The sequence below is a fragment of the Physella acuta genome, unplaced genomic scaffold (genome assembly GCF_028476545.2).
Source record: "Physella acuta isolate Inbredline_101_S28 unplaced genomic scaffold, ASM2847654v3 ptg001157l, whole genome shotgun sequence".
Classification (NCBI taxonomy): domain Eukaryota; kingdom Metazoa; phylum Mollusca; class Gastropoda; family Physidae; genus Physella; species Physella acuta.
In genome coordinates this window covers 46911-67460 of record NW_026732674.1, presented here as the reverse complement: position 1 = coordinate 67460, position 20550 = coordinate 46911, and the positions used below count along the sequence as shown (strand labels likewise).

At 39.0% G+C, this 20550-nt stretch overlaps 3 protein-coding genes across 5 annotated transcripts in view; 2 read left to right on the top strand and 1 right to left on the bottom strand.

Moving 5' to 3' along the window:
- The first annotated feature begins 4355 nt into the window (after positions 1-4355).
- Positions 4356-8919, top strand: LOC131956543 (uncharacterized). The gene is made up of 4 exons (XM_059321052.1): positions 4356-4424; positions 6058-6137; positions 6508-6683; positions 8768-8919. The coding sequence occupies exons 1-4, from the start codon at positions 4370-4372 to the stop codon at positions 8895-8897; spliced, it is 441 nt and encodes a 146-aa protein (XP_059177035.1). The 5' UTR covers positions 4356-4369; the 3' UTR covers positions 8898-8919.
- A 4771-nt stretch (positions 8920-13690) lies between these two features.
- LOC131956509 (uncharacterized) lies at positions 13691-17988 on the top strand. 2 transcript variants are annotated; one of them, XM_059320986.1, is made up of 4 exons: positions 13692-13970; positions 15872-16126; positions 16948-17010; positions 17486-17988. In XM_059320986.1, the coding sequence occupies exons 2-4, from the start codon at positions 15932-15934 to the stop codon at positions 17771-17773; spliced, it is 546 nt and encodes a 181-aa protein (XP_059176969.1). In that variant the 5' UTR covers positions 13692-13970; positions 15872-15931; the 3' UTR covers positions 17774-17988. The 2 variants fall into 2 exon arrangements, with proteins under 2 accessions (XP_059176970.1, XP_059176969.1); XM_059320987.1 differs by lacking the exon at positions 16948-17010 and having other exon boundaries at positions 13691-13970.
- A 1769-nt stretch (positions 17989-19757) lies between these two features.
- The window catches only part of LOC131956522 (lactase/phlorizin hydrolase), a 29601-nt gene continuing 28808 nt past the window's right edge, over positions 19758-20550 (bottom strand). Inside the window, exon 17 of one of the 2 annotated variants that reach the window (XM_059321015.1) lies at positions 19758-20207. In XM_059321015.1, coding sequence (XP_059176998.1) covers positions 20008-20207 — 200 coding nt within the window. In that variant the 3' untranslated portion in view covers positions 19758-20007. The remainder of the gene's footprint in view (positions 20208-20550) is intronic. The other variant, XM_059321014.1, reaches the window with a different exon arrangement.

Below are 20550 nucleotides of genomic sequence, written 5' to 3'. Positions count from 1 at the left end.
TATAGAATATATATACTTTTAGCAGTGTCCCCCCCCCCCCCGAAAATTTCAAGAGCGCCCCGGAGAAAAAAGTCTGGATGAAACACTGGGCATGAGTGGTTTGATGAGGTCGTTAGCCTAGTGGGGGTTGTGGAGTATGGGTTTTAAAATGTGTTTTGTAATGTAGAGTGTCGTAAAGGTTGCGTGGTGGAGTGTCATGGGATTCGTGGTGTGGGGGGGGGGGATGTCTCGTGGGTTCGTTCAGGGTGTGGGACGGGATGGTAAGGGGTTTGGTCTACTCTGCCGTATGTATGTGGTGGGGTGAGGTATATGGAGAATGGTGTGGGATAATTGATTGGGTGTAAATCTTTAGGTTATTGGGGTGAGGTGTGGGTTTTAATCTGAGGTGTCTGGTGTGGGGTTTCAAGATTCAGGGTGTGGGACGTGGTGGTGTTTGGTTTGGATGTGGTTTAAAAATATCGAACGGGTTAAGATGCATTGAGTTATTTCCCCTTCTGTTATTACCTCACTTTAAATCTTTAAAATATCTCATGTGAATGTGATATTAATAGCTATAGTACACTTAAAACAAAAAAGTATTTGATTATGATTTACTATAATCTTTTATGTCAACTTAGAATTTAAAATTTTGCACTCGTGTATATATTTATATATATATATATATATATATATATATATATATATATATATATATATATATATATATATATATATAATACATAAATAACGGTTACCGGCCCAAAAAGGATCAACTACACAGGACGCGGAAGAAACAGTGTCAGACTGAAAGTTCGTTAAACTCGAATTGTTCAAGTCAAAACAGAATATATTTTTAAAAAAAGGCACAGTACACTGACCTTAAGTGTGATGAGGTGCATCTTAAGTGCAGACGTGCATCAAGGAACGACAACAGACATGCAAAACGTGCCGCCTTTGATGGACTGGCTAAAATGCATTGTTGATGTGGTCAGCTGTCAACGTTCCATTGATGAGTACTGAAAACATGCCAGTTACATTATCAGGCATTGCTGTGGTAAGCACATTTTTTAAATAGTTTATTGGCAGCGATTTTTATTGTTAGATGTTTGTTGTCAAAATTTGTAGCTCGTCTTTTTGTTTTTAAGTGCATGTTGTAGAGTAGTAAAACGTGTGAGGTGTTGTATATGTGAGGTGTTGTATGTGTGAGTAGATAAATGTGTGAGGTGTTGTATGTGTGAGGTGTTGTATGTGTGAGTAGATAAATGTGTGAGGTGTTGTATGTGTGAGTAGATAAATGTGTGAGGTGTTGTATGTGTGAGTAGATAAATGTGTGAGGTGTTGTATGTGTGAGTAGATAAATATGTGAGTTGCTGTATGTGTGAGTAGATAAATGTGTGAGGTGTTGTATGTGTGAGTAGATAAATGTGTGAGGTGTTGTATGTGTGAGTAGATAAATGTGTGAGGTGTTGTATGTGTGAGTAGATAAATGTGTGAGGTGTTGTATGTGTGAGTAGATAAATGTGTGAGGTGTTGTATGTGTGAGTAGATAAATGTGTGAGTTGCTGTATGTGTGAGTAGATAAATATTTGAGGTGTTGTATGTGTGAGTTGCTGAGGGATATGTGAGTTGTTGTTTGTATATGTTGTATGGTTTTGTATTAGTTGTTGTATGTGTGAGTTGTCGAAGGTATTTGTGTTATATTATTGAGTAACTATATGTGTAAGCTATTGTATGTATGAGTTGTTATATATGTTTTGTTATATGTGTGATTTGTTGGGGTTCGTATGAGTTGTTGTATTTGGAAGTACTTGTTTCTACCCTGAAATTGTTTTGATCCTACAGAAATTTATCATAGTAGTTCTTTACGTCGAGTCGTTGCTATAACTCCTATAGTTTGTTTATGTTTAGCTGTCACAAGAGGTTGAGTCTAGTCTCATCGTGTGTTGTGTTTGTATTATGGGAAATTGTGTTTGGAGACGCGTGTGTTGTGAAGCGAACGTGGGCGGCACCCTGGATATCGCAGAGGAGGGTTACTTGATTTCACATCGACTGGTTATTTGAGTTTCTTTCAGGCATCTCTTGGTGGGGGTGGGGGGTTAGCACGTTTACCTGTGTCCGCCCCTCTCCCGATAATGCATTGTTCCAATAGTCTTACAATAGTGCTCACCAGTGTAACACATCTTTAATGTGGGGTGTGATAATATAATTTATTCTTTTCACACCGATGAAGTCCAAGTATCTAAACCAGTTTCATATGCACATTCACCGAACCCCACCAGTTTCGTATGCACATTCACCGAACCCCACCAGTTTCATATGCACATTCACCGAACCCCACCAGTTTCGTATGCACATTCACCGAACCCCACCAGTTTCATATGCACATTCACCGAACCCCACCAGTTGCATATGCATATTCACCGAACCCCACCAGTTTCATATGCACATTCACCGAACCCCACCAGCTTCATGTGAACATTCACCGAACCCCACCAGTTTCGTATGCACATTCACCGAACCCCACCAGTTTCATATGCACATTCACCGAACCCCACCAGTTTCATATGCACATTCACCGAACCCCACCAGTTTCATATGCACATTCACCGAACCCCACCAGTTTCATATGTACATTCACCGAACCCCAGTAGTTTCATATGCAAATTCACCGAACCCTTCTTACTAATTTTAATCGTACTGACGAAATCCGATTGCGAATCATAGTAGTTGGGTGCGTGTATTGAATTTCGCACGAACCAATAAGTGAATGGCGGAAGAACTACCAAGAAAGAATTCTATAACTGACTCCGCTGATTTTAGAACCCCACCAGTTACATCATCTCATACCACGCCCAGTAGCGTACGCAGGGGGGGAGCAGGGGGAGCGGCCGCTCCCCCTCTGGCCATTTTCAGCAAAGTGGCGCCTTTTTGGAAACTTTTTAAACTCAAAGATTTAAACAACGATATTTGTTAAAAAAATATTTTTTGTCGGCACATCTATGTAAATCACAAGTTTTCTTTTCATGCAGCAATTAAGCATTATTGTACTAGTCTAGTAGTGTCTACGTTTACAACACCCAACCTCGCTACGCCACTGTATAGGCCTATATGTATGTTTAGGAAAGTCATCTAAAAACTGACGCTATATTCACTCTGAGTTGGTTATCTTCCCCCCCCCCCCCCACACACACACACTTCACCACCACAATTGTGTAGAGCAACATGAATGTCACACCTAGGTATACACTGGGTTGGATAATTGACCTAAAGTGACCGGACAGTGGTGAATGAAGTTGAACCCACCCCCCCCCCCCGAACTGATCTGTTAAGTACAATTAAAAAAACGCGTAATGATGTACCAAAGTACCATGCCGCCAGAAAATTAGCTTTTTAAACGTAAAACTCTGTGAATATTGTTTTTGTAATTACCAGTAAAAAGGTGTGTGATCAATACAGTGATCTAACCCATACCTATCACTATGTTAAAAAAATGATCTTTAAAGAACACAAAGAAGCGGTAGTTAATTAAAAATATATGATCTGAACTAAAAGACCGAAATTTAGTTAAATGTAGACTGTTATTCCGAAAGTTTTTCTATAATAACGAAAAGCGTGGTTTTATACAATCTCTGATTTAAAAAAACTTTCATTATGCTGTAATACTTTAGCATTTATGATGACGATATATTAAATTTTGATTATAGACAAAAAAAATTGTAAACACGAATAGTGTTAAACAATTTGATTATATTCTAAAGTAACTATTTATTTGTTTTGAAATTTATAATTAAATGTGTAGATATATACATATTTATACTAAGAGAGTGATTATTTCCCCTATTTCACTTGTCTTGAATAATTTCCCAGGAATTATTTTGTAAGAAATTTTTTTACAAGAATTACAAAATAGATTGTGTTACGTTCATTGTTTTTGGTTGTAGTGTGTGTATATTTTTTTTGTTCAGATTGATACAATTTTTGTTTTGTCGGCCTACATGGTGTGTTTTTTCTTATTTCTTAAAAGTGCTACTTTCAGTTTATTTTACATCATAGCGAAGTAATAACATACAGCTAGTAATATATATATATATATATATATATATATATATATATATATATATATATATATATATATATATATATATATATATATTTAAAATACACGTATATAGAACGTGTTAAAAATTAGGCGCCTTTTTTGCTCTTTTCGCTCCCCCTACAACGAAAACCTGGATACGCCTCTGACCACGCCCCTGATAAAAGGCCAGTGATTTTTTTAAAAGTTTGAATTTTTTTTTTTTGAACTGATCTAGATCTATATCTAAAGGGGGACAACAGTTGATCAACACTTGCACTTTGGCTTGCGACTGTAGAGAGATCGTCTGCTGCTATGTCTTTCTGGGCTGTTATCGCTCTTCTCGGCTTCTGTCTGAGCGCCATCTCCGGTAAGTCTTTGTGTTTGTGTCAGTTGTCATGGAAACTGATTACGTTATTTAAGACATGAAGTCAGATAAGGGATTGTACAGATAGTATACACATTTGGGCTCGAGTCTGTAGGACGTCTCTGAGTCCACTCAGCTCTAATGGGTACCTGATTCATGTTAGGGAAACTAAGGCGGCTGTGCATATTGCTGACTACACAATCGCCCTATATGCTGAGCAAATGAACTCTTATTCATCTGAACTCTAGTTTATGTGCCCCATATGAATGGACACGAATGGAATAAGATGATAACGATATTCTTTACAGAGGTGATTATTATCTAAGTGTATTACTTTATATGGGATAATTGATGCTATTGAGTAATATACCACTGCCTTTGTTTATTTTTATTCCTTTTTTTTTTGGGCTAAAGTTCTGCTGTTATAATGGGTTGATAAATAAGTTGAAAACTTCCAACTTAAACGTTGTTTCCTTTTAAACACAATAAATTGTTTTGTTTTTGTTTCACAATGAAGACTTTTTAAAAGATGGTTTGCGACAGTTTATTTTTGAAAATTGCAACATTTTAAAAAATACCGTTTTTAACGTTGTGCGGGTTGAAGGGGGGAGTTGGGGTCGGCGTTTACTTGAAATGTTACATAGTTCATTGATCTAAGTTAGGTTATCGTAGATGGTGTGTTGAAGTTTAAAAAAAAAATGTTTTATAGAGTTAAATGGGATCGGTGGATGGGTAAAACATTTTCAGTTATTGATGTGCAAAATACCTTGCAACATCAATATAGCCCAGGGGTCTCCAAACTTTTTAGTCCGAGGGCCGCATTAACTATCAAATTTCAGTTCGGGGCCCAGTTTCTCCTAGGCATGTCTTTGATTTTTCTGGGCAAAGTTCCTCAGCCATCACCAACAAACGATTTTTCATTGGACTAAAAGATCTCCGCGGGCCGGATGAGAGGACCTTGCGGGCCGCATCCGGCCCACGGGCCGTAGTTTGGAGACCCCTGATATAGCCCAATGTTAGCTGCTTATGTTATTACCGTATGTTTAAATTCTGGCGTCATTAATGTTTAAAGATAAACACGGTGCCTGGGATTACTTTATCTATAAAGAGTGATGATGAATGGCAGGTAGAATGAAATAAACGCAGTGGCTAATATGTCCCCCCCCCCCCCACTACAGCTGTCGGTATACGCGCCCCCCCCCTCCCCACAATAAAATTTTTTTGGGGTAGGAACGTGGAATTGTCACCTTCTTTGTGATATACTATAAGCATAATACCTTGAAACCAAAGCACACAAAAGAAAATGAAATATACCACCACTTTTGGTGCCCCGTAAATATTGGGGTCCCGTAAATATTGGGGCCCCGTAAATATTGGGGCCCCGAAAATATTGGGGCCCCGTAAATATTGGGGCCCGTAAATATTGGGGCCCCGTAAATATTAGGGCCCCGTAAATATTGGGGCCCCGTAAATATTGGGGCCCCGTAAATATTGGGGCCCCGTAAATATTAGGGCCCCGTAAATATTGGGGCCCCTGGACTGCTGCCTGACTAGCCACCCCCATTAATCCACCACCAGTAGGAGCAATTTAGCACACAAAAAAAGTTAAACTAGTTGCGACATCTTTCTCCCCCAGCATTTCCATCTAAAGAGCGACAACCCTCTCCTGGAGATGTGGAACAGGACAAACAGATACCGGTCAAGATACGTAGACAGGTAGGGGCGATGACTCGTAAAACAACTATAAACATATTTTTTTTTTTAAAAAGGCGATAGTTTAAATTTCCGACTTAGAAAAATATCTATAAAAAGTTAGTAAACTGTTTAAAAAATATTTTGCAAGCTAATTTGATATAAAAGAAAGCTTTAAAATTTATTTTAAAAGTAACTAACAAAACAACCACTGATTAGATATTTAACCCATACCTGTTGATGCCCCTTAATTCAACCGATCACTCCAAAATCAACTAACAATCCCTAATTGTGTGTGCGTGTAAGTGCTTATATCTGTATGCGTAAAAGCATGTATATAACTGACACCTTAACTTTGGGTAAAAAAAAACCTTAACTTTGTGTATACATTCAGGCACCCTCCCGACACTCTACACTGTGCGGTACGATCGAAGAGACGGAACAGCCCCCGCATGTAGACAGCAATGGTATACGTTACCAAGTTATTCAGACGTCGGATGTACGGCAGAGTATCAAAACGTACCGGTGCATCTCCACTCAGGACTGTGGTCCCGGCATCAAAACTCAAGAGTAAGTTTCGATTTCTCAGAAAGCACTGCTTTGTTCCATGTTTTACTGTATTTGTTTTAAGATGTTTTGTAACTCCCACCAAAAAGATTATGAGATCAGTATCTTCAGCAACATATGGAACGACTTATTTAAAACCTCTTAACTACTATACAACACCATAAGTATAAACCTAATTGCTACAGTATTTGTTGCTGTTATTCTTATCAACAACAAAAAAACAACAATTGTAGATTTAGTCCTGCTAGGTAACGATAATCAATAGCATTATTGGCAGTTCTGTTTGTTATCTTAGTTACATCCCCTGTTATCTCAGTCACATCCACCTTTTATCTCAGTCACATCCACCTGTTATCTCAGTCACATCCACCTGTTATCTCAGTCACATCCACCTGTTATCTCAGTCACATCCACCTGTTATCTCAGTCACATCCACCTGTTATCTCAGTCACATCCCCCTGTTATCTCAGTCACATCCACCTTTTATCTCAGTCACATCCACCTTTTATCTCAGTCACATCCACCTGTTATCTCAGTCACATCCACCTGTTATCTCAGTCACATCCACCTGTTATCTCAGTCACATCCAAAAATTATCTCAGTCACATCCACCTGTTATCTCAGTCACATTCACCTGTTATCTCAGTCACATCCACCTGTTATCTCAGTCACATCCACCTGTTATCTCAGTCACATCCACCTGTTATCTCAGTCACATCCAAAAATTATCTCAGTCACATCCACCTGTTATCTCAGTCACATTCACCTGTTATCTCAGTCACATCCACCTGTTATCTCAGTCACATCCACCTGTTATCTCAGTTACATCCACCTGTTATCTCAGTCACATCCACCTGTTATCTCAGTTACATCCACCTGTTATCTCAGTCACATCCACCTGTTATCTCAGTCACATTCTCCTGTTATCTCAGTCACATCCACCTGTTATCTCAGTCACATCCACCTGTTATCTCAGTAACATTCACATGTTATCTCAGTCACATCCACCTGTTATCTCAGTCACATCCACCTGTTATCTCAGTTACATCCACCTGTTATCTCAGTCACATCCACCTGTTATCTCAGTCACATCCACCTGTTATCTCAGTCACATACACCTGTTATCTCAGTCACATCCACCTGTTATCTCAGTCACATCCACCTGTTATCTCAGTCACATTCACCAGTTATCTCAGTCACATCCACCTGTTATCTCAGTTACATCCACCTGTTATCTCAGTCACATCCACCTGTTATCTCAGTCACATCCACCTGTTATCTCAGTTACATCAACCTGTTATCTCAGTCACATCCACCTGTTATCTCAGTCACATCCACCTGTTATCTCAGTTACATCCCCTGTTATCTCAGTCACATCCACCTGTTATCTCAGTCACATCCACCTGTTATCTCAGTCACATACACCTGTTATCTAAGTCACATCCACCTGTTATCTCAGTCACATTCACCTGTTATCTCAGTCACATACACCTGTTATCTCAGTCACATCCATCTGTTATCTCAGTCACATCCACCTGTTATCTCAGTCACATCCACCTGTTATCTCAGTCACTTCCAAAAAGTATCTCAGTCACATCCACCTGTTATCTCAGTCACATCCACCTGTTATCTCAGTCACATCCACCTGTTATCTCAGTCACATCCACCTGTTATCTCAGTCACATCCGAAAATTATCTCAGTCACATCCACCTGTTATCTCAGTCACATCCACCTGTTATCTCAGTCACATCCACCTGTTATCTCAGTCACATCCACCTGTTATCTCAGTCACATCCAGTTGTTATCTCAGTCACATCCACCTGTTATCTCAGTCACATCCACCTGTTATCTCAGTCACATCCACCTGTTATCTCATCCACATCCACCAGTTATCTCAGTCACTTCCAAAAATTATCTCAGTCACATTCAGCTGTTATCTCAATCACATCCACCTGTTATCTCAACATCCACCTGTTATCTCAGTCACATCCACCCTTACTTAATATGTTCTCCCCTACATCCACCCCCCACCTACCTGTAACATTGCCTATGATATCTTATAATTTTCTTGTTTCCTATTCCCCAGTTACCATTGCTCTTGCAGGCAGCTGCATGGACAGGTCACTCTCTTGGTCAAAGACTCCAGCGATCGTACAATCACCATGCCCTACCAATACAAGCGGGGTTGTTCAGCAGAAGTGACGAATATATCTTAGACTTGACAACAATAAAGATGAGTCTTAAAGAGTGTGTCCTTTGTGTGTTGGAGTGGATTTTTTTATGGTGTGTCTCTTATACTTGACCATAAGGGAAAAATGTGAAATCATCAAACAACCATTGAATGTTTCTATAAACTTGTCTATCATCATAACCACACCTCCACATTATAGACTGCCACAACTCCACATTATTCACTGCCACACCTCCACATTATTGACTGCCACAACTCCACATTTAAATGGTCATCCATTTATGACGTCCACACGCGGGGGGGGGGGGGGGGTCCGAAAAAAACTGACTTTTGTGGACGCATATGGACTTTTATAAGGAAAAAAAGTGGATTTTTGTGGACCGGGGGGGGGGGGGGGGAGAGGGGGGGGGGGGGAGGGGGTTTCCAAAATCCCAAAAAATTGTGGACGTCATAAATGGATGACCCTTTATCCTTATTGACAGCCACACCTCCACGTTATTGACTGCCACACCTCCACATTATTAACTGCCACACCTCCACATTATTGACTGCCACACCTCCACGTTATTGAGTTCCACACCTCCACATTATTAACTGCCACACCTCCACATTATTGAGTTCCACACCTCCACATTATTAACTGCCACACCTCCACATTATTGAGTTCCACACCTCCACATTATTGAGTTCCACACCTCCACATTATTGAGTTCCACACCTCCACATTATTGACTGCCACACCTCCACATTATTGAGTTCCACACCTCCACATTATTGAGTTCCACACCTCCACATTATTGAGTTCCACACCTACACATTATTGAGTTCCACACCTCCACATTATTGACTGCCACACCTCCACATTATTGAGTTCCACACCTTCACATTATTGACTGCCACATCTCCACATTATTGAGTTCCACACCTCCACATTATTGACTGCCACACCTCCACATTATTGAGTTCCACACCTTCACATTATTGAGTTCCACACCTCCACATTATTGAGTTCCACACCTCCACATTATTGAGTTCCACACACCTCCACATTATTGAGTTCCACACCTCCACATTATTGAGTTCCACACCTCCACATTATTGAGTTCCACACCTCCACATTATTGAGTTCCACACCTACACATTATTGAGTTTCACACCTCCACATTATTGACTGCCACACCTCCACATTAACTGCCACACCTCTACATTTTTGACTGTAAGTGTTTGAGTTTTCTAGAACTTTCTAGATTATGATTTTATAGATCATCATCTTAATCAATATGCTGGTGTTTGGGGAATTTATTTTTATGAAACGCATACAATAGCTCATTTACATATGATACGCACACTTTGGCATGCATACATATGCAAACAATGGAAACCATACTTACGCCTGTATTAATACACCCGCCAATACATTCGAGTTATTTTTCTTGTGATTTAACTCCCTTTGATGGATGGTAAGGGTGGCTACTACGACTAACATTATCATTGTCTAACTTTCTCTCTATCATTTTTAGGAATTTTTAATGACCACACACACACACACACACACAAACACACACACGTACACGTTCACGCATACACATACGCTATCGCACTCGCATGCCCGCACGCACTCACGCACGCACACACACACAAGGAAGTTTTTATTGACCACAACTCACACACACAAACACTCTCTCACACACACGGATAAACACACACTTATAAAAGTGCTCCAGTAAAAACGGCCGACGTCTAAGTTTGCCGGAATTTCCAGGACTCCGATTAAATCACACGGTTCGCGTTTTACCCACTGTTTTTTTTTCGCTCTCTCTCCAAACCCGGCTCCGGTGGCCAGCGAGAAGAACCCTGGACGGTCACGTGGTGTCACGTGCACGTGATCTAATTGCCCTCATTAACCGTCAGCCTGCAGTGTCACCGGAAACAGAAATATGATGCTTGACAGCGTTGTGACGTCACTCCTTGTTGCTAGCGGTTGGATGTGTTTGAGGGTTTAACTCTCAAGACATAGCTGGGGGGGGGGGGGGAATTAAATTCTATACACAGCTCGAGTTTAACTCTAGACACAGCTGTGGGGGGAGGGCGTTAAATCTAGACAGTTGGGGGGGGTAACTCTAGACACAGCTTGGGTTAAACTCTAGACACAGTTGAGGGTTTAGGTCTCTAGAACAGTTAGGGGTTAAACTCTAGACACATCTAGGGGGGTTAACTCTAGACACACTTGAGAGTTTAACTCTCTAGACACAGTTGGGGGTTTAACTCTGGACACAGTTGGGGGTTTAACTCAAGTACGGCCTCAATTAGAGGTTTGACCATGGGCAAATTAGGTTGGAGATTTAACTAAAGCCAAAAAAATGTTGGAGGTTTAACTGTTGAGCTAGATTTAATGTGAGCAGAGGCGTATCCAGGTTTTCGTTGCAGGGGGAGCGAAAAGAGCAAAAAAAGGCGCCGAATTTTTAACACGTTCTATATACGTGTATTATATATATATATATATATATATATATATATATATATATATATATATATATATATATATATATATATATATATATATATAATTACTAGCTGTATGTCATTTCTCGCTATGATGTAAAATAAATTGAAAGTAGCGCTCTGAAGAAATAAGAAAAAAGGCGCCGAATTTTTAACACGTTCTATATACGTGTATTATATATATATATATATATATATATATATATATATATATATATATATATATATATATATATATATATATATAATTACTAGCTGTATGTCATTTCTCGCTATGATGTAAAATAAATTGAAAGTAGCGCTCTGAAGAAATAAGAAAAAACACACAGTGTAGGCCGACAAAACAAAAATTGTATCAATCTAAACAAAAAAAATATATATACACACAAAACAACCAAAAACAATGAACGTAACACAATCTGTTTTGTAATTCTTGTATAAAAAATTTCTTACATAATAATTCCTGGGAAATTATTTAAGACAAGTGAAATAGGGGAAATAATCACTCTCTTAATATAAATATGTATATATCTTCACATTTAATTATAAATTTCAAAACAAATAAATAATTACTTTAGAATATAATGAAATTGTTTAACACTATTCGTGTTTACAAAATATTTTTGTCTATAATTAGAATTTAATATATCGTTATCATAAATGCTAAAGTATTACAGCATAATGAAAGTTTTTAAATCGAAATAACAGCCTACATTTAAGTAAACATCGGTCTTTTAGTTCAGATAATATATTTTTAATTACCTACTGCTTCTTTGTGTTCTTAAAATATCATTTTTTAACATAGCGATAGGTATGGGTTAGATCACTGTATTGCTCACACACCTTCTTACTGGTAATTGCAAAAACAATATTCACAGTTTTACGTTTAAAAAGCTAATTTTCTGGCGGCATGGTACTTTGGTACATCATTACATGTTTTTCTACATGTACTTAACAGATCAGTTCGGGGTGGGTTGGGGGGGGGGGTTCAACTTCATTCACCACTGTCCGATTACTTTAGGTCAATTATCCAACCCAGTGTATACCTAGGTGTGACATTAATGTCGCTCTACACAATTGTGGTGGTGAGGTGTGTGTGGGGGGGGGGGGATAACCAACTCAGATTGAAGATAGCGTCAGTTTTTAGATGACTGTTCTAAACATACATATATATTACACAAATATATATTACAGAAATAGATTTAAATAAGTAGAAGTGGTATTATGACAATATTTTTTTACAGAGGGGTCCATGGGGGAGGGGGTTGTAACTGTTTCATATAATTTGTAATCGTATCACTATCGCCCAAACTGTAAGAATACTACTACTTCATCGTGCTGACGTTGTTGACCTTGTCAAAATTTCCCCACCACTACACAGTTTGCTCATAAGTAAATTTAAATAGAGTTGCCACATCAGTTGTATTTGTTTCTGTATTGCAATTTTTTTTATAATTAATCACAAGATTCAAACTGTATATATAAAGTAATTATGTGTGAAATTTTATGTATAACATTTTCTAATTCAATTATTCGTAAGCAATTACATTATACAGTTGCCTTAAACTTAAATCCCCTCTTGCCAAGTTGTACTACCCGTAGAGGTTTTTTTTTTAAATTGCAATGCATCGTAATGGTTATTTTTAGAATGGCAAACTGATGCAGTTGTTAATACGTGCTGTAAACGTAGACACTACTATACTAGTACAATAATGCTTAATTGCTGCATCAAAAGAAATCTTGTGATTTACATAGATGTGCCGACCAAAAATGTTTTTTAACAAATATCATTGTTTAAAACTTTGAGTTTAAAAAGTTTCCAAAAAGGCGCCACTTTGCTGAAAATGGCCAGAGGGGGAGCGGCCGCTCCCCCTGCTCCCCCCCTGGGTACGCTACTGAATGTGAGGCTTTAATTTTGAGCCAGATTTAGCCGCTGCTTTAGCTCTAGAGCTAACCTAGGATTTGAGGTTTAACTAGAGCCAAGTTAAGTTGGAGGTTTAACTCTAGAGCCAGACTTAGTTGTAAGGTCTAACTCTGGATCCAGACTCTTTAGAGCCGAATTTAGCGGATCTAGAATTTAGAGCCAGACACATTTGGAAGTTTAACTGCAGATCCAGATACAGTTTGTGGTTTAACTTTACATCCAGAATCAGTTCGAGGGTTTACTCTAGAATGAGACAGTCAGTAAAGGTCAATTTTTAAAAATTGCATGCGTATTCAATATTTTAAAACCTCGTAAAAAAAAAAAAACATCAACAAAAAAAAACATAGCCTCTAACAAGAACTCTACGCGTCAGAATCAATGAGCATCTATCGCCTAGCAACCGTTTCAACTTCCGGCTCCTTCCCGCTCATTGCACGACTTCATTTGTCAACAAAATCTAGTTGTTTCCTGCTCCCTACTCAACCAAGCTCAGAAATATAAAAAATAGTACTCATTAAATGTCTGTCTGCTCTTTGTGTTGCTATAAAAAACGACCATCGTCGCTAGAAGTACCGGAGCTAAAATAAAACAATAACTCATCTCCGTTTCTTGGGAAGAAAAAAACAACAACCAAAACGACCGGAAAAGAAACAAGCTCAGTGAATTTCAAGTGTAAGTTCTGTTATTTTTTTTTTTTTTGTCTGTATTTTGCAATTTTTATTTTTTGTAATTAAAGAACCAGATACATGTAGGTTAGCTAGATCTAAGTTCTGTTTAATCTTTGTAGAGCGAATGAGCGATACAAATAAATGTAGTTTAAATCTGAAGAAAATCGACTACAGTAGAATAATTTTCTGCTAAAATTGAAATAGGAGTTTAGTCTGGACTTTTACCGTCGTATTCGCGACAAAGTGGTATCGATTATACGAATCCTTCACAGTTTATAGGATCAAGTCTTGGTCACGTCAGGTCTAGGGTCAAGTCTAGGGTCGTGTAGGGCCAGGTCTAGTCTAGACTCTAGACTCATGTCTCGGTCGTCTAGGCTCAAAACTAGGGTCGTCTAGGGTTCAGTCTAGGGTCAGGGTTAGGGTTGTCTAGGGTCAAAACTAGGGTCGTCTAGGGTCCAGTCTAGGGTCAGGTCTAGGGTCGTTTAGGGTCAAAACTAGGGTCGTTTACGGTCGTCTAGGCTCAGGTCTAGGGTCATGTCTCGGTCCTCTAGGGTCAAGTCTAGGGTCAGGGTTAGGGTTGTCTAGGGGCAAAACTAGAGTCGTCTATGGTCAAGTCTAGGCTCATGTCTCGGTCGTCTAGGGTCCAGTCTAGGGTCCAGTCTAGGGTCAGGGTTAGGGTTGTCTAGGGTCAAAACTAGGGTCGTCTAGGGTCAAGTCTAGGCTCATGTCTCGGTCGTCTAGGGTCAAGTCTAGGGTCAAGTCTAGTCTCATGTCTCGGTCGTCTAGGGTCAAGTCTAGGGTCAGGGTTAGGGTTGTCTAGGGTCAAAACTAGGGTCGTCTAGGATCAAGTCTAGACTCAGGTCTCAATCAAGTCTTAGGTCGGATAGGGTAAGGCCTAGTCTAGGATCAGGTCTATTTAATACTTCACCTCGGAGTATCATAGTTAGTATTTTTTCTGTCCAGCAAGATATCATCAACAATACTGCCTGTCAACCTAGCCGGGGTATGGGCAGCTAAGCTATTATATTCTGTGCCATCTTCTCAGTTTGACTGTAGCTCTACTAGAGTCAGCCTCGCGATCAAGGCGCCAAATATTTGGTAGTCGACCTTTTTTGAGCTGAACATGCGGAAAACTCGTTACAGAAACGCCAGCACGATGTTCATCTTCTATATTCAAGTTTGACTGTTTTCAATGTGAAGTGAATAAACAATTGAATGTGATCAGCATAGAGTATAACAGAGATGGGAATAACACACGCTTATGCTCGTTGATGAAAATATAAACTGTTGGCAGCAGCTAATAACACGTTGGTGTTTGCAGTAATTGGAAGTTAGCTGTCTATGGATGTTAACTATAGATGAATGTTGACAAGAAAAGGATGTTAACTACAGAAATATGTTAACTACAGATGAATGATGACAACAAAATGATGTTAATTACATAAGGATGTTAATTACAGACGAAAGTTAACTAAAGACGAAAGTTAACTACAGAAGGATGTTAACTAAAGATGAAAGTTAACTAAAATCGAAAGTCAAATACAGACAGAGGTTAAATACAGACGGATGTTAACTAAAAGCGAAAGTTAACTACACACGAAAGTTGAATACAAAAGGATGTTAACTACAGACGGAAGTTAACTACAAACGAAAGTTGAATACAGACGGATGTTAACTACAGACGAAAAATAACTACAGACCAAAATTAACTACAGACAAAAGTTAACTACAGACAAAAGTTAACTACAGACAAAAGTTAACTACAGACGAAAGTTAACTAAAGACGAAAGTTAACTACAGACGGATGTTAACTACAAACGAAAGTTAACTACAGACGAAAGTTAACTACAGACTAAGACCAAGTGATATTGTGCCTGATGGTTTTTTTTGTTTTTCCCCCCACAGGTCCTAACTTACTTCCAGACTTTCTGTCACTCACCTGGTTAACCTGACCTTGACCTTACCATGTTTGACTGTGCAGTTGGCGACACCATGTACACCGTCCAGAGCCCCTATGGCAGCAACCAATCGGACTTTGAGTGCCAGGTGGGCGATACCAAGGTGGACGGTTCCAAGGGCGCCTGTCCATCTAACCTGAAGGAGGTCCCTAGCGACTTTCAGTGCCAGGCCAAAGTCATAACATCTGACTTCCAGTGTCAGGTAGGTCATCATTTCTGACTTTGAGTGTCAGGTAGGTCATAATTTCTGACTTCCAGTGTCAGGTAGGTCATAGTTCTGACTTTCAGTGTCAGGTAGGTCATAACATCTGACTTCCAGTGTCAGGTAGGTCATAGTTCTGACTTTTAGTGTCAGGCCAAAGCAGTGGCGTAGCGAGGTCGGGTGTCACCCGGTGCGGCACTTAATGGTGTCAACCCCCCCCCCCCCCCCCAGAGGCGTAGCGACTCTTCCCGGGGACAAACTTTCAATTTTCGAATTGCACCCCCCTCTCAAATTTTTCTCTATATATTTTACTATTTTTTGCCTTGGTGTCACCCCCCTAAATGGTGTCACCCGGTGAGGTCCGCACCCGCCGCCCCCCCCCCTGCTACGCCTCTGGGCCAAAGTCATAACTTCTGACTTTCAGTGTCAGGTAGGTCATAACTTTAATGCCAGGCCAAAGTCATAAGTTCTGCCTTTTAATCCCTGGTCAAAGTCATAATTTCTGACTTTTTGTGTCAGGTAGGTCATAACTTCTGACTTTTTGGTAAGTCATAAGTTTAGACTGTTTGGAAGGTCATATTCAGTTAAACAGTGGTAGTCGGTAACTCAAGATTTTCGATCCCTAATCATATAGTAAGATAAATCTCGGTTTGTGATGTGTACAAGGCAGTTTCCCCATACTGTTATGTAATTAATACATTGTGCTGCTTGAGTTCTCCTGACTGTTGTGTGTTGACCTGTAGTTTTTCTGACTGTTGCGTGTTGACCTGTAATTCTCCTGACTGTTGTGTGTTGACTTGTAGTTTTTCTGACATGTTTAGGTAAAGAATGTTGCTGGTGATGGACTGACTGAAGGTCAAGGTGAATTCATCAGCACAGAGCAGGCAAGTGCACATTGGACATTTCAAACATTACAATTATTTTCATGACTGTTTGTATGATCGTGTGGCGTACAGGCTAGAGTATACACAACTTCTAATAAAGTAAACGTGGCGCTTCCCATCTCCCACCCCAACCTCTGGTGTGTATGGTGTCAACCATCTTCCCTTCCTTCCATACATACTGCAATCACGTAGCTGTTAAAGATGTGGAACTTTTTATAATTTACGGTGGTAATCTTTAAGACTTTTGCCCTACAACTCAAGATATATATATATATATATATATATATATATATATATATATATATATATATATATATATATATATATATATATATATATATAAATAAATATATATATATAAATATAAATATAAATATATAAATATATATATATATATATATATATATATATATATATATATATATATATATATATATATATATATATATGTATATATATGTATGTCTGCCTACAGATGCAGCCACTACTGAGAGAAAGCACACGTCCTGCCAACAAAGCCAGGTCCGGCCCCAAGACAGGTGAGACCAGAGCGGAGGTCAAGACAAGCAACTCTGCCTCACAGTGCACCATCCTGACCTCCAACCCGTCCGCAGACTTCCAGTGCCAGGCGGGCCGCTCGTGCTGCCAGGGGGAGGAGGACGTGCCGGAAGTGGCGCCGTCGTCGTCTGCAGACTTCCAGTGCCAGGTGGGCGTGGCGCAGTTTGACTTCCAATGCCAGTTCAACGACAACGTGCTGGCATAGGTGGTTGTGTCCCCTGGACAACGTGCAGGCCTAGGTGGTTGTATCCCCTGGCGGATGTTGGCCGGACGTTACGTGTTTGATGGGAAAAACAAGGACATTAGCCATAACTTAACTTAAACCCAATGACTTTAATTAGAAGAGTTTTAATGTTGCGTTCATTTTTATTAAGTACAGTTTAGACGCTTTGCAAGAATTAAAAACGTTTTTTTTTAAAATATATATATTTATACTCTTTATTTAAATCTATTGGTTTGTTAAAATGTTACCTTTGTTGTTTGTTTTTTCATAAATTAACACATACACTATTTACTCAGAACAGAGAAACACATATAATTGTTTGTATGTTCTTTATGTAAAATTTTCAAATTTTGAGATGCGTTGATCTTAAGTTTGGGTCAAGTTTGATATACGTTATATATTCCGGTTAATGTGAAGTTCGAGCTAGTTTGACATACATAAGTTTTTGACTTGATTTGTTTCTACTAAATGTGGTGATCTTTATTTGTTATTGTAAGCATAGGCTGCTGTCTTCCAGTGTGGTGTGTGGGTGGGTGTTGTTGATGTTTAGCCTGTTAGAGTATACTGGCAAGGTTTTAAAACTGAAGGTCGATGAAATCTTGTAGTTGATGTTCGCTGGTAGGGTAGTAGCTGTGAAGTTGTTAACTTGTGGTGATCGATGGGTGGGGGGGGATGGGGTGAGGGGGGGGGAGGGGTCGGGAGTCCCAACGAATGGAGTAACTGGCTCTCAATGTACGTGCAGTGTACTAAAGTAAAAACTCTTAATGTAACTCTACCCTAAAGATGATCAACATGAACAATGCTAATGTCACAACTCTCAATGTAACTTCGATAATGAACACGAACAATGTAATACAGTCACAACTTACAATGTAACTTCGATAATGTACACGAACAATGTAATACAGTCACAACTTACAATGTAACTTCGATAATGTACACGAACAATGTAATACAGTCATAACTTACAATGTAACTTCGATAATGTACACGAACAATGTAATACAGTCACAACTTACAATGCAACTTCGACAATGAACACGAACAATGTAATACAGTCACAACTTACAATGTAACTTCGATAATGAACACGAACAATGTAATACAGTCACAACTTACAATGTAACTTCGATAATGAACACGAACAATGTAATACAGTCACAACTTACAATGTAACTTCGATAATAAACACGAACAATGTAATACAGCCACAACTTACAATGTAACTTCGATAATGTACACGAACAATGTAATACAGCCACAACTTACAATGTAACTTCGATAATGTACACGAACAATGTAATACAGCCACAACTTACAATGTAACTTCGATAATGTACACGAAAAATGTAATACAGTCATAACTTACAATGTAACTTCGATAATGTACACGAACAATGTAATACAGTCACAACTTACAATGCAACTTCGATAATGAACACGAACAATGTAATACAGTCACAACTTACAATGTAACTTCGATAATGAACACGAACAATGTAATACAGTCACAACTTACAATTTAACTTCGATAATGAACACGAACAATGTAATACAGTCACAACTTACAATGTAACTTCGATAATGAACACGAACAATGTAATACAGTCACAACTTACAATGTAACTTCGATAATGAACACGAACAATGTAATACAGCCACAACTTACAATGTAACTTCGATAATGAACACGAACAATGTAATACAGTCACAACTTACAATGTAACTTCGATAATGAACACGAACAATGTAATACAGTCACAACTTACAATGTAACTTCGATAATGAACACGAACAATGTAATACAGTCACAACTTACAATGTAACTTCGATAATGAACACGAACAATGTAATACAGTCACAACTTACAATGTAACTTTGATAATGTACACGAACAATGTAATACAGCCACAACTTACAATGTAACTTCGATAATGTATACGAAAAATGTAATACAGTCATAACTTACAATGTAACTTCGATAATGTACACGAACAATGTGACACAGCCCCAACTCTCCATGTAACTCTTCTATAATGAACACGAACAATGTGATACCTCCACAACTCTCCATGTAACTCTTCTATAATGTGCACGAACAATGTGATACAGCCACAACTCTCAATGTAACTCTTCTATAATGTACACGAACAATGTGATAGAGCCACAACTCTCCATGTAACTACCCAGCCACGTCCAACACGACAGGGTGCGCCCTATGGTCGAGGGAAACCGTTGTCTTGTATGAGCTGTGAGTAAAACTTGGCGGAATCTCTCGGGGTTCGAGTCCGGTTGACGCTGTCGAAGTCGACACTGTAGAGACCAAACTTAGAGTAGTATCCACTGGTCCACTCCAGGTTATCCATCAGGGACCAGGCTGTGTATCCACGGAGATCCACATTATCCAGGCGTATGGCTGGAACAGAAAAAAAAAATTGGTAGTTTATTGGGGGGGGCGGGGGGGGGGGGGGATTACGTTATTTCCAGCATAGATCATATCAAACGTTGGTTAGGTAATTCACTTTGAACAGCTCAACGTACAAACATCTGGCATTACTTTTTTCCAAATTGCAAAATTTTAATAGCATGCTCCACCCATTAAGCGACTACACCATTTAAATAGGATGTCGTACCTTTTTAAAAGCCACAATTTAAATTGGACGTCTCACCACAAAACGAACTATATCTGGGATGTCATTTTACCAAATCATACACATTAAATCTTTCACCCTTCACCAAATTACAATACATTAATGCTG

Excerpts from the sequence above, each read along its gene's own strand:
- LOC131956543 (XM_059321052.1), top strand. The coding sequence starts at position 4,370 with ATGTCTTTCTGGGCTGTTATCGCTCTTCTCGGCTTCTGTCTGAGCGCC. Across the intron at positions 4,425-6,057 it reads CTGTCTGAGCGCCATCTCCG|CATTTCCATCTAAAGAGCGA; the intron begins GTAAGTCTTTGT and ends TTTCTCCCCCAG. Across the intron at positions 6,684-8,767 it reads CCCGGCATCAAAACTCAAGA|TTACCATTGCTCTTGCAGGC; the intron begins GTAAGTTTCGAT and ends CCTATTCCCCAG.
- LOC131956509 (XM_059320986.1), top strand. The coding sequence starts at position 15,932 with ATGTTTGACTGTGCAGTTGGCGACACCATGTACACCGTCCAGAGCCCC. Across the intron at positions 16,127-16,947 it reads CATCTGACTTCCAGTGTCAG|GTAAAGAATGTTGCTGGTGA; the intron begins GTAGGTCATCAT and ends TGACATGTTTAG. Across the intron at positions 17,011-17,485 it reads AATTCATCAGCACAGAGCAG|ATGCAGCCACTACTGAGAGA; the intron begins GCAAGTGCACAT and ends GTCTGCCTACAG.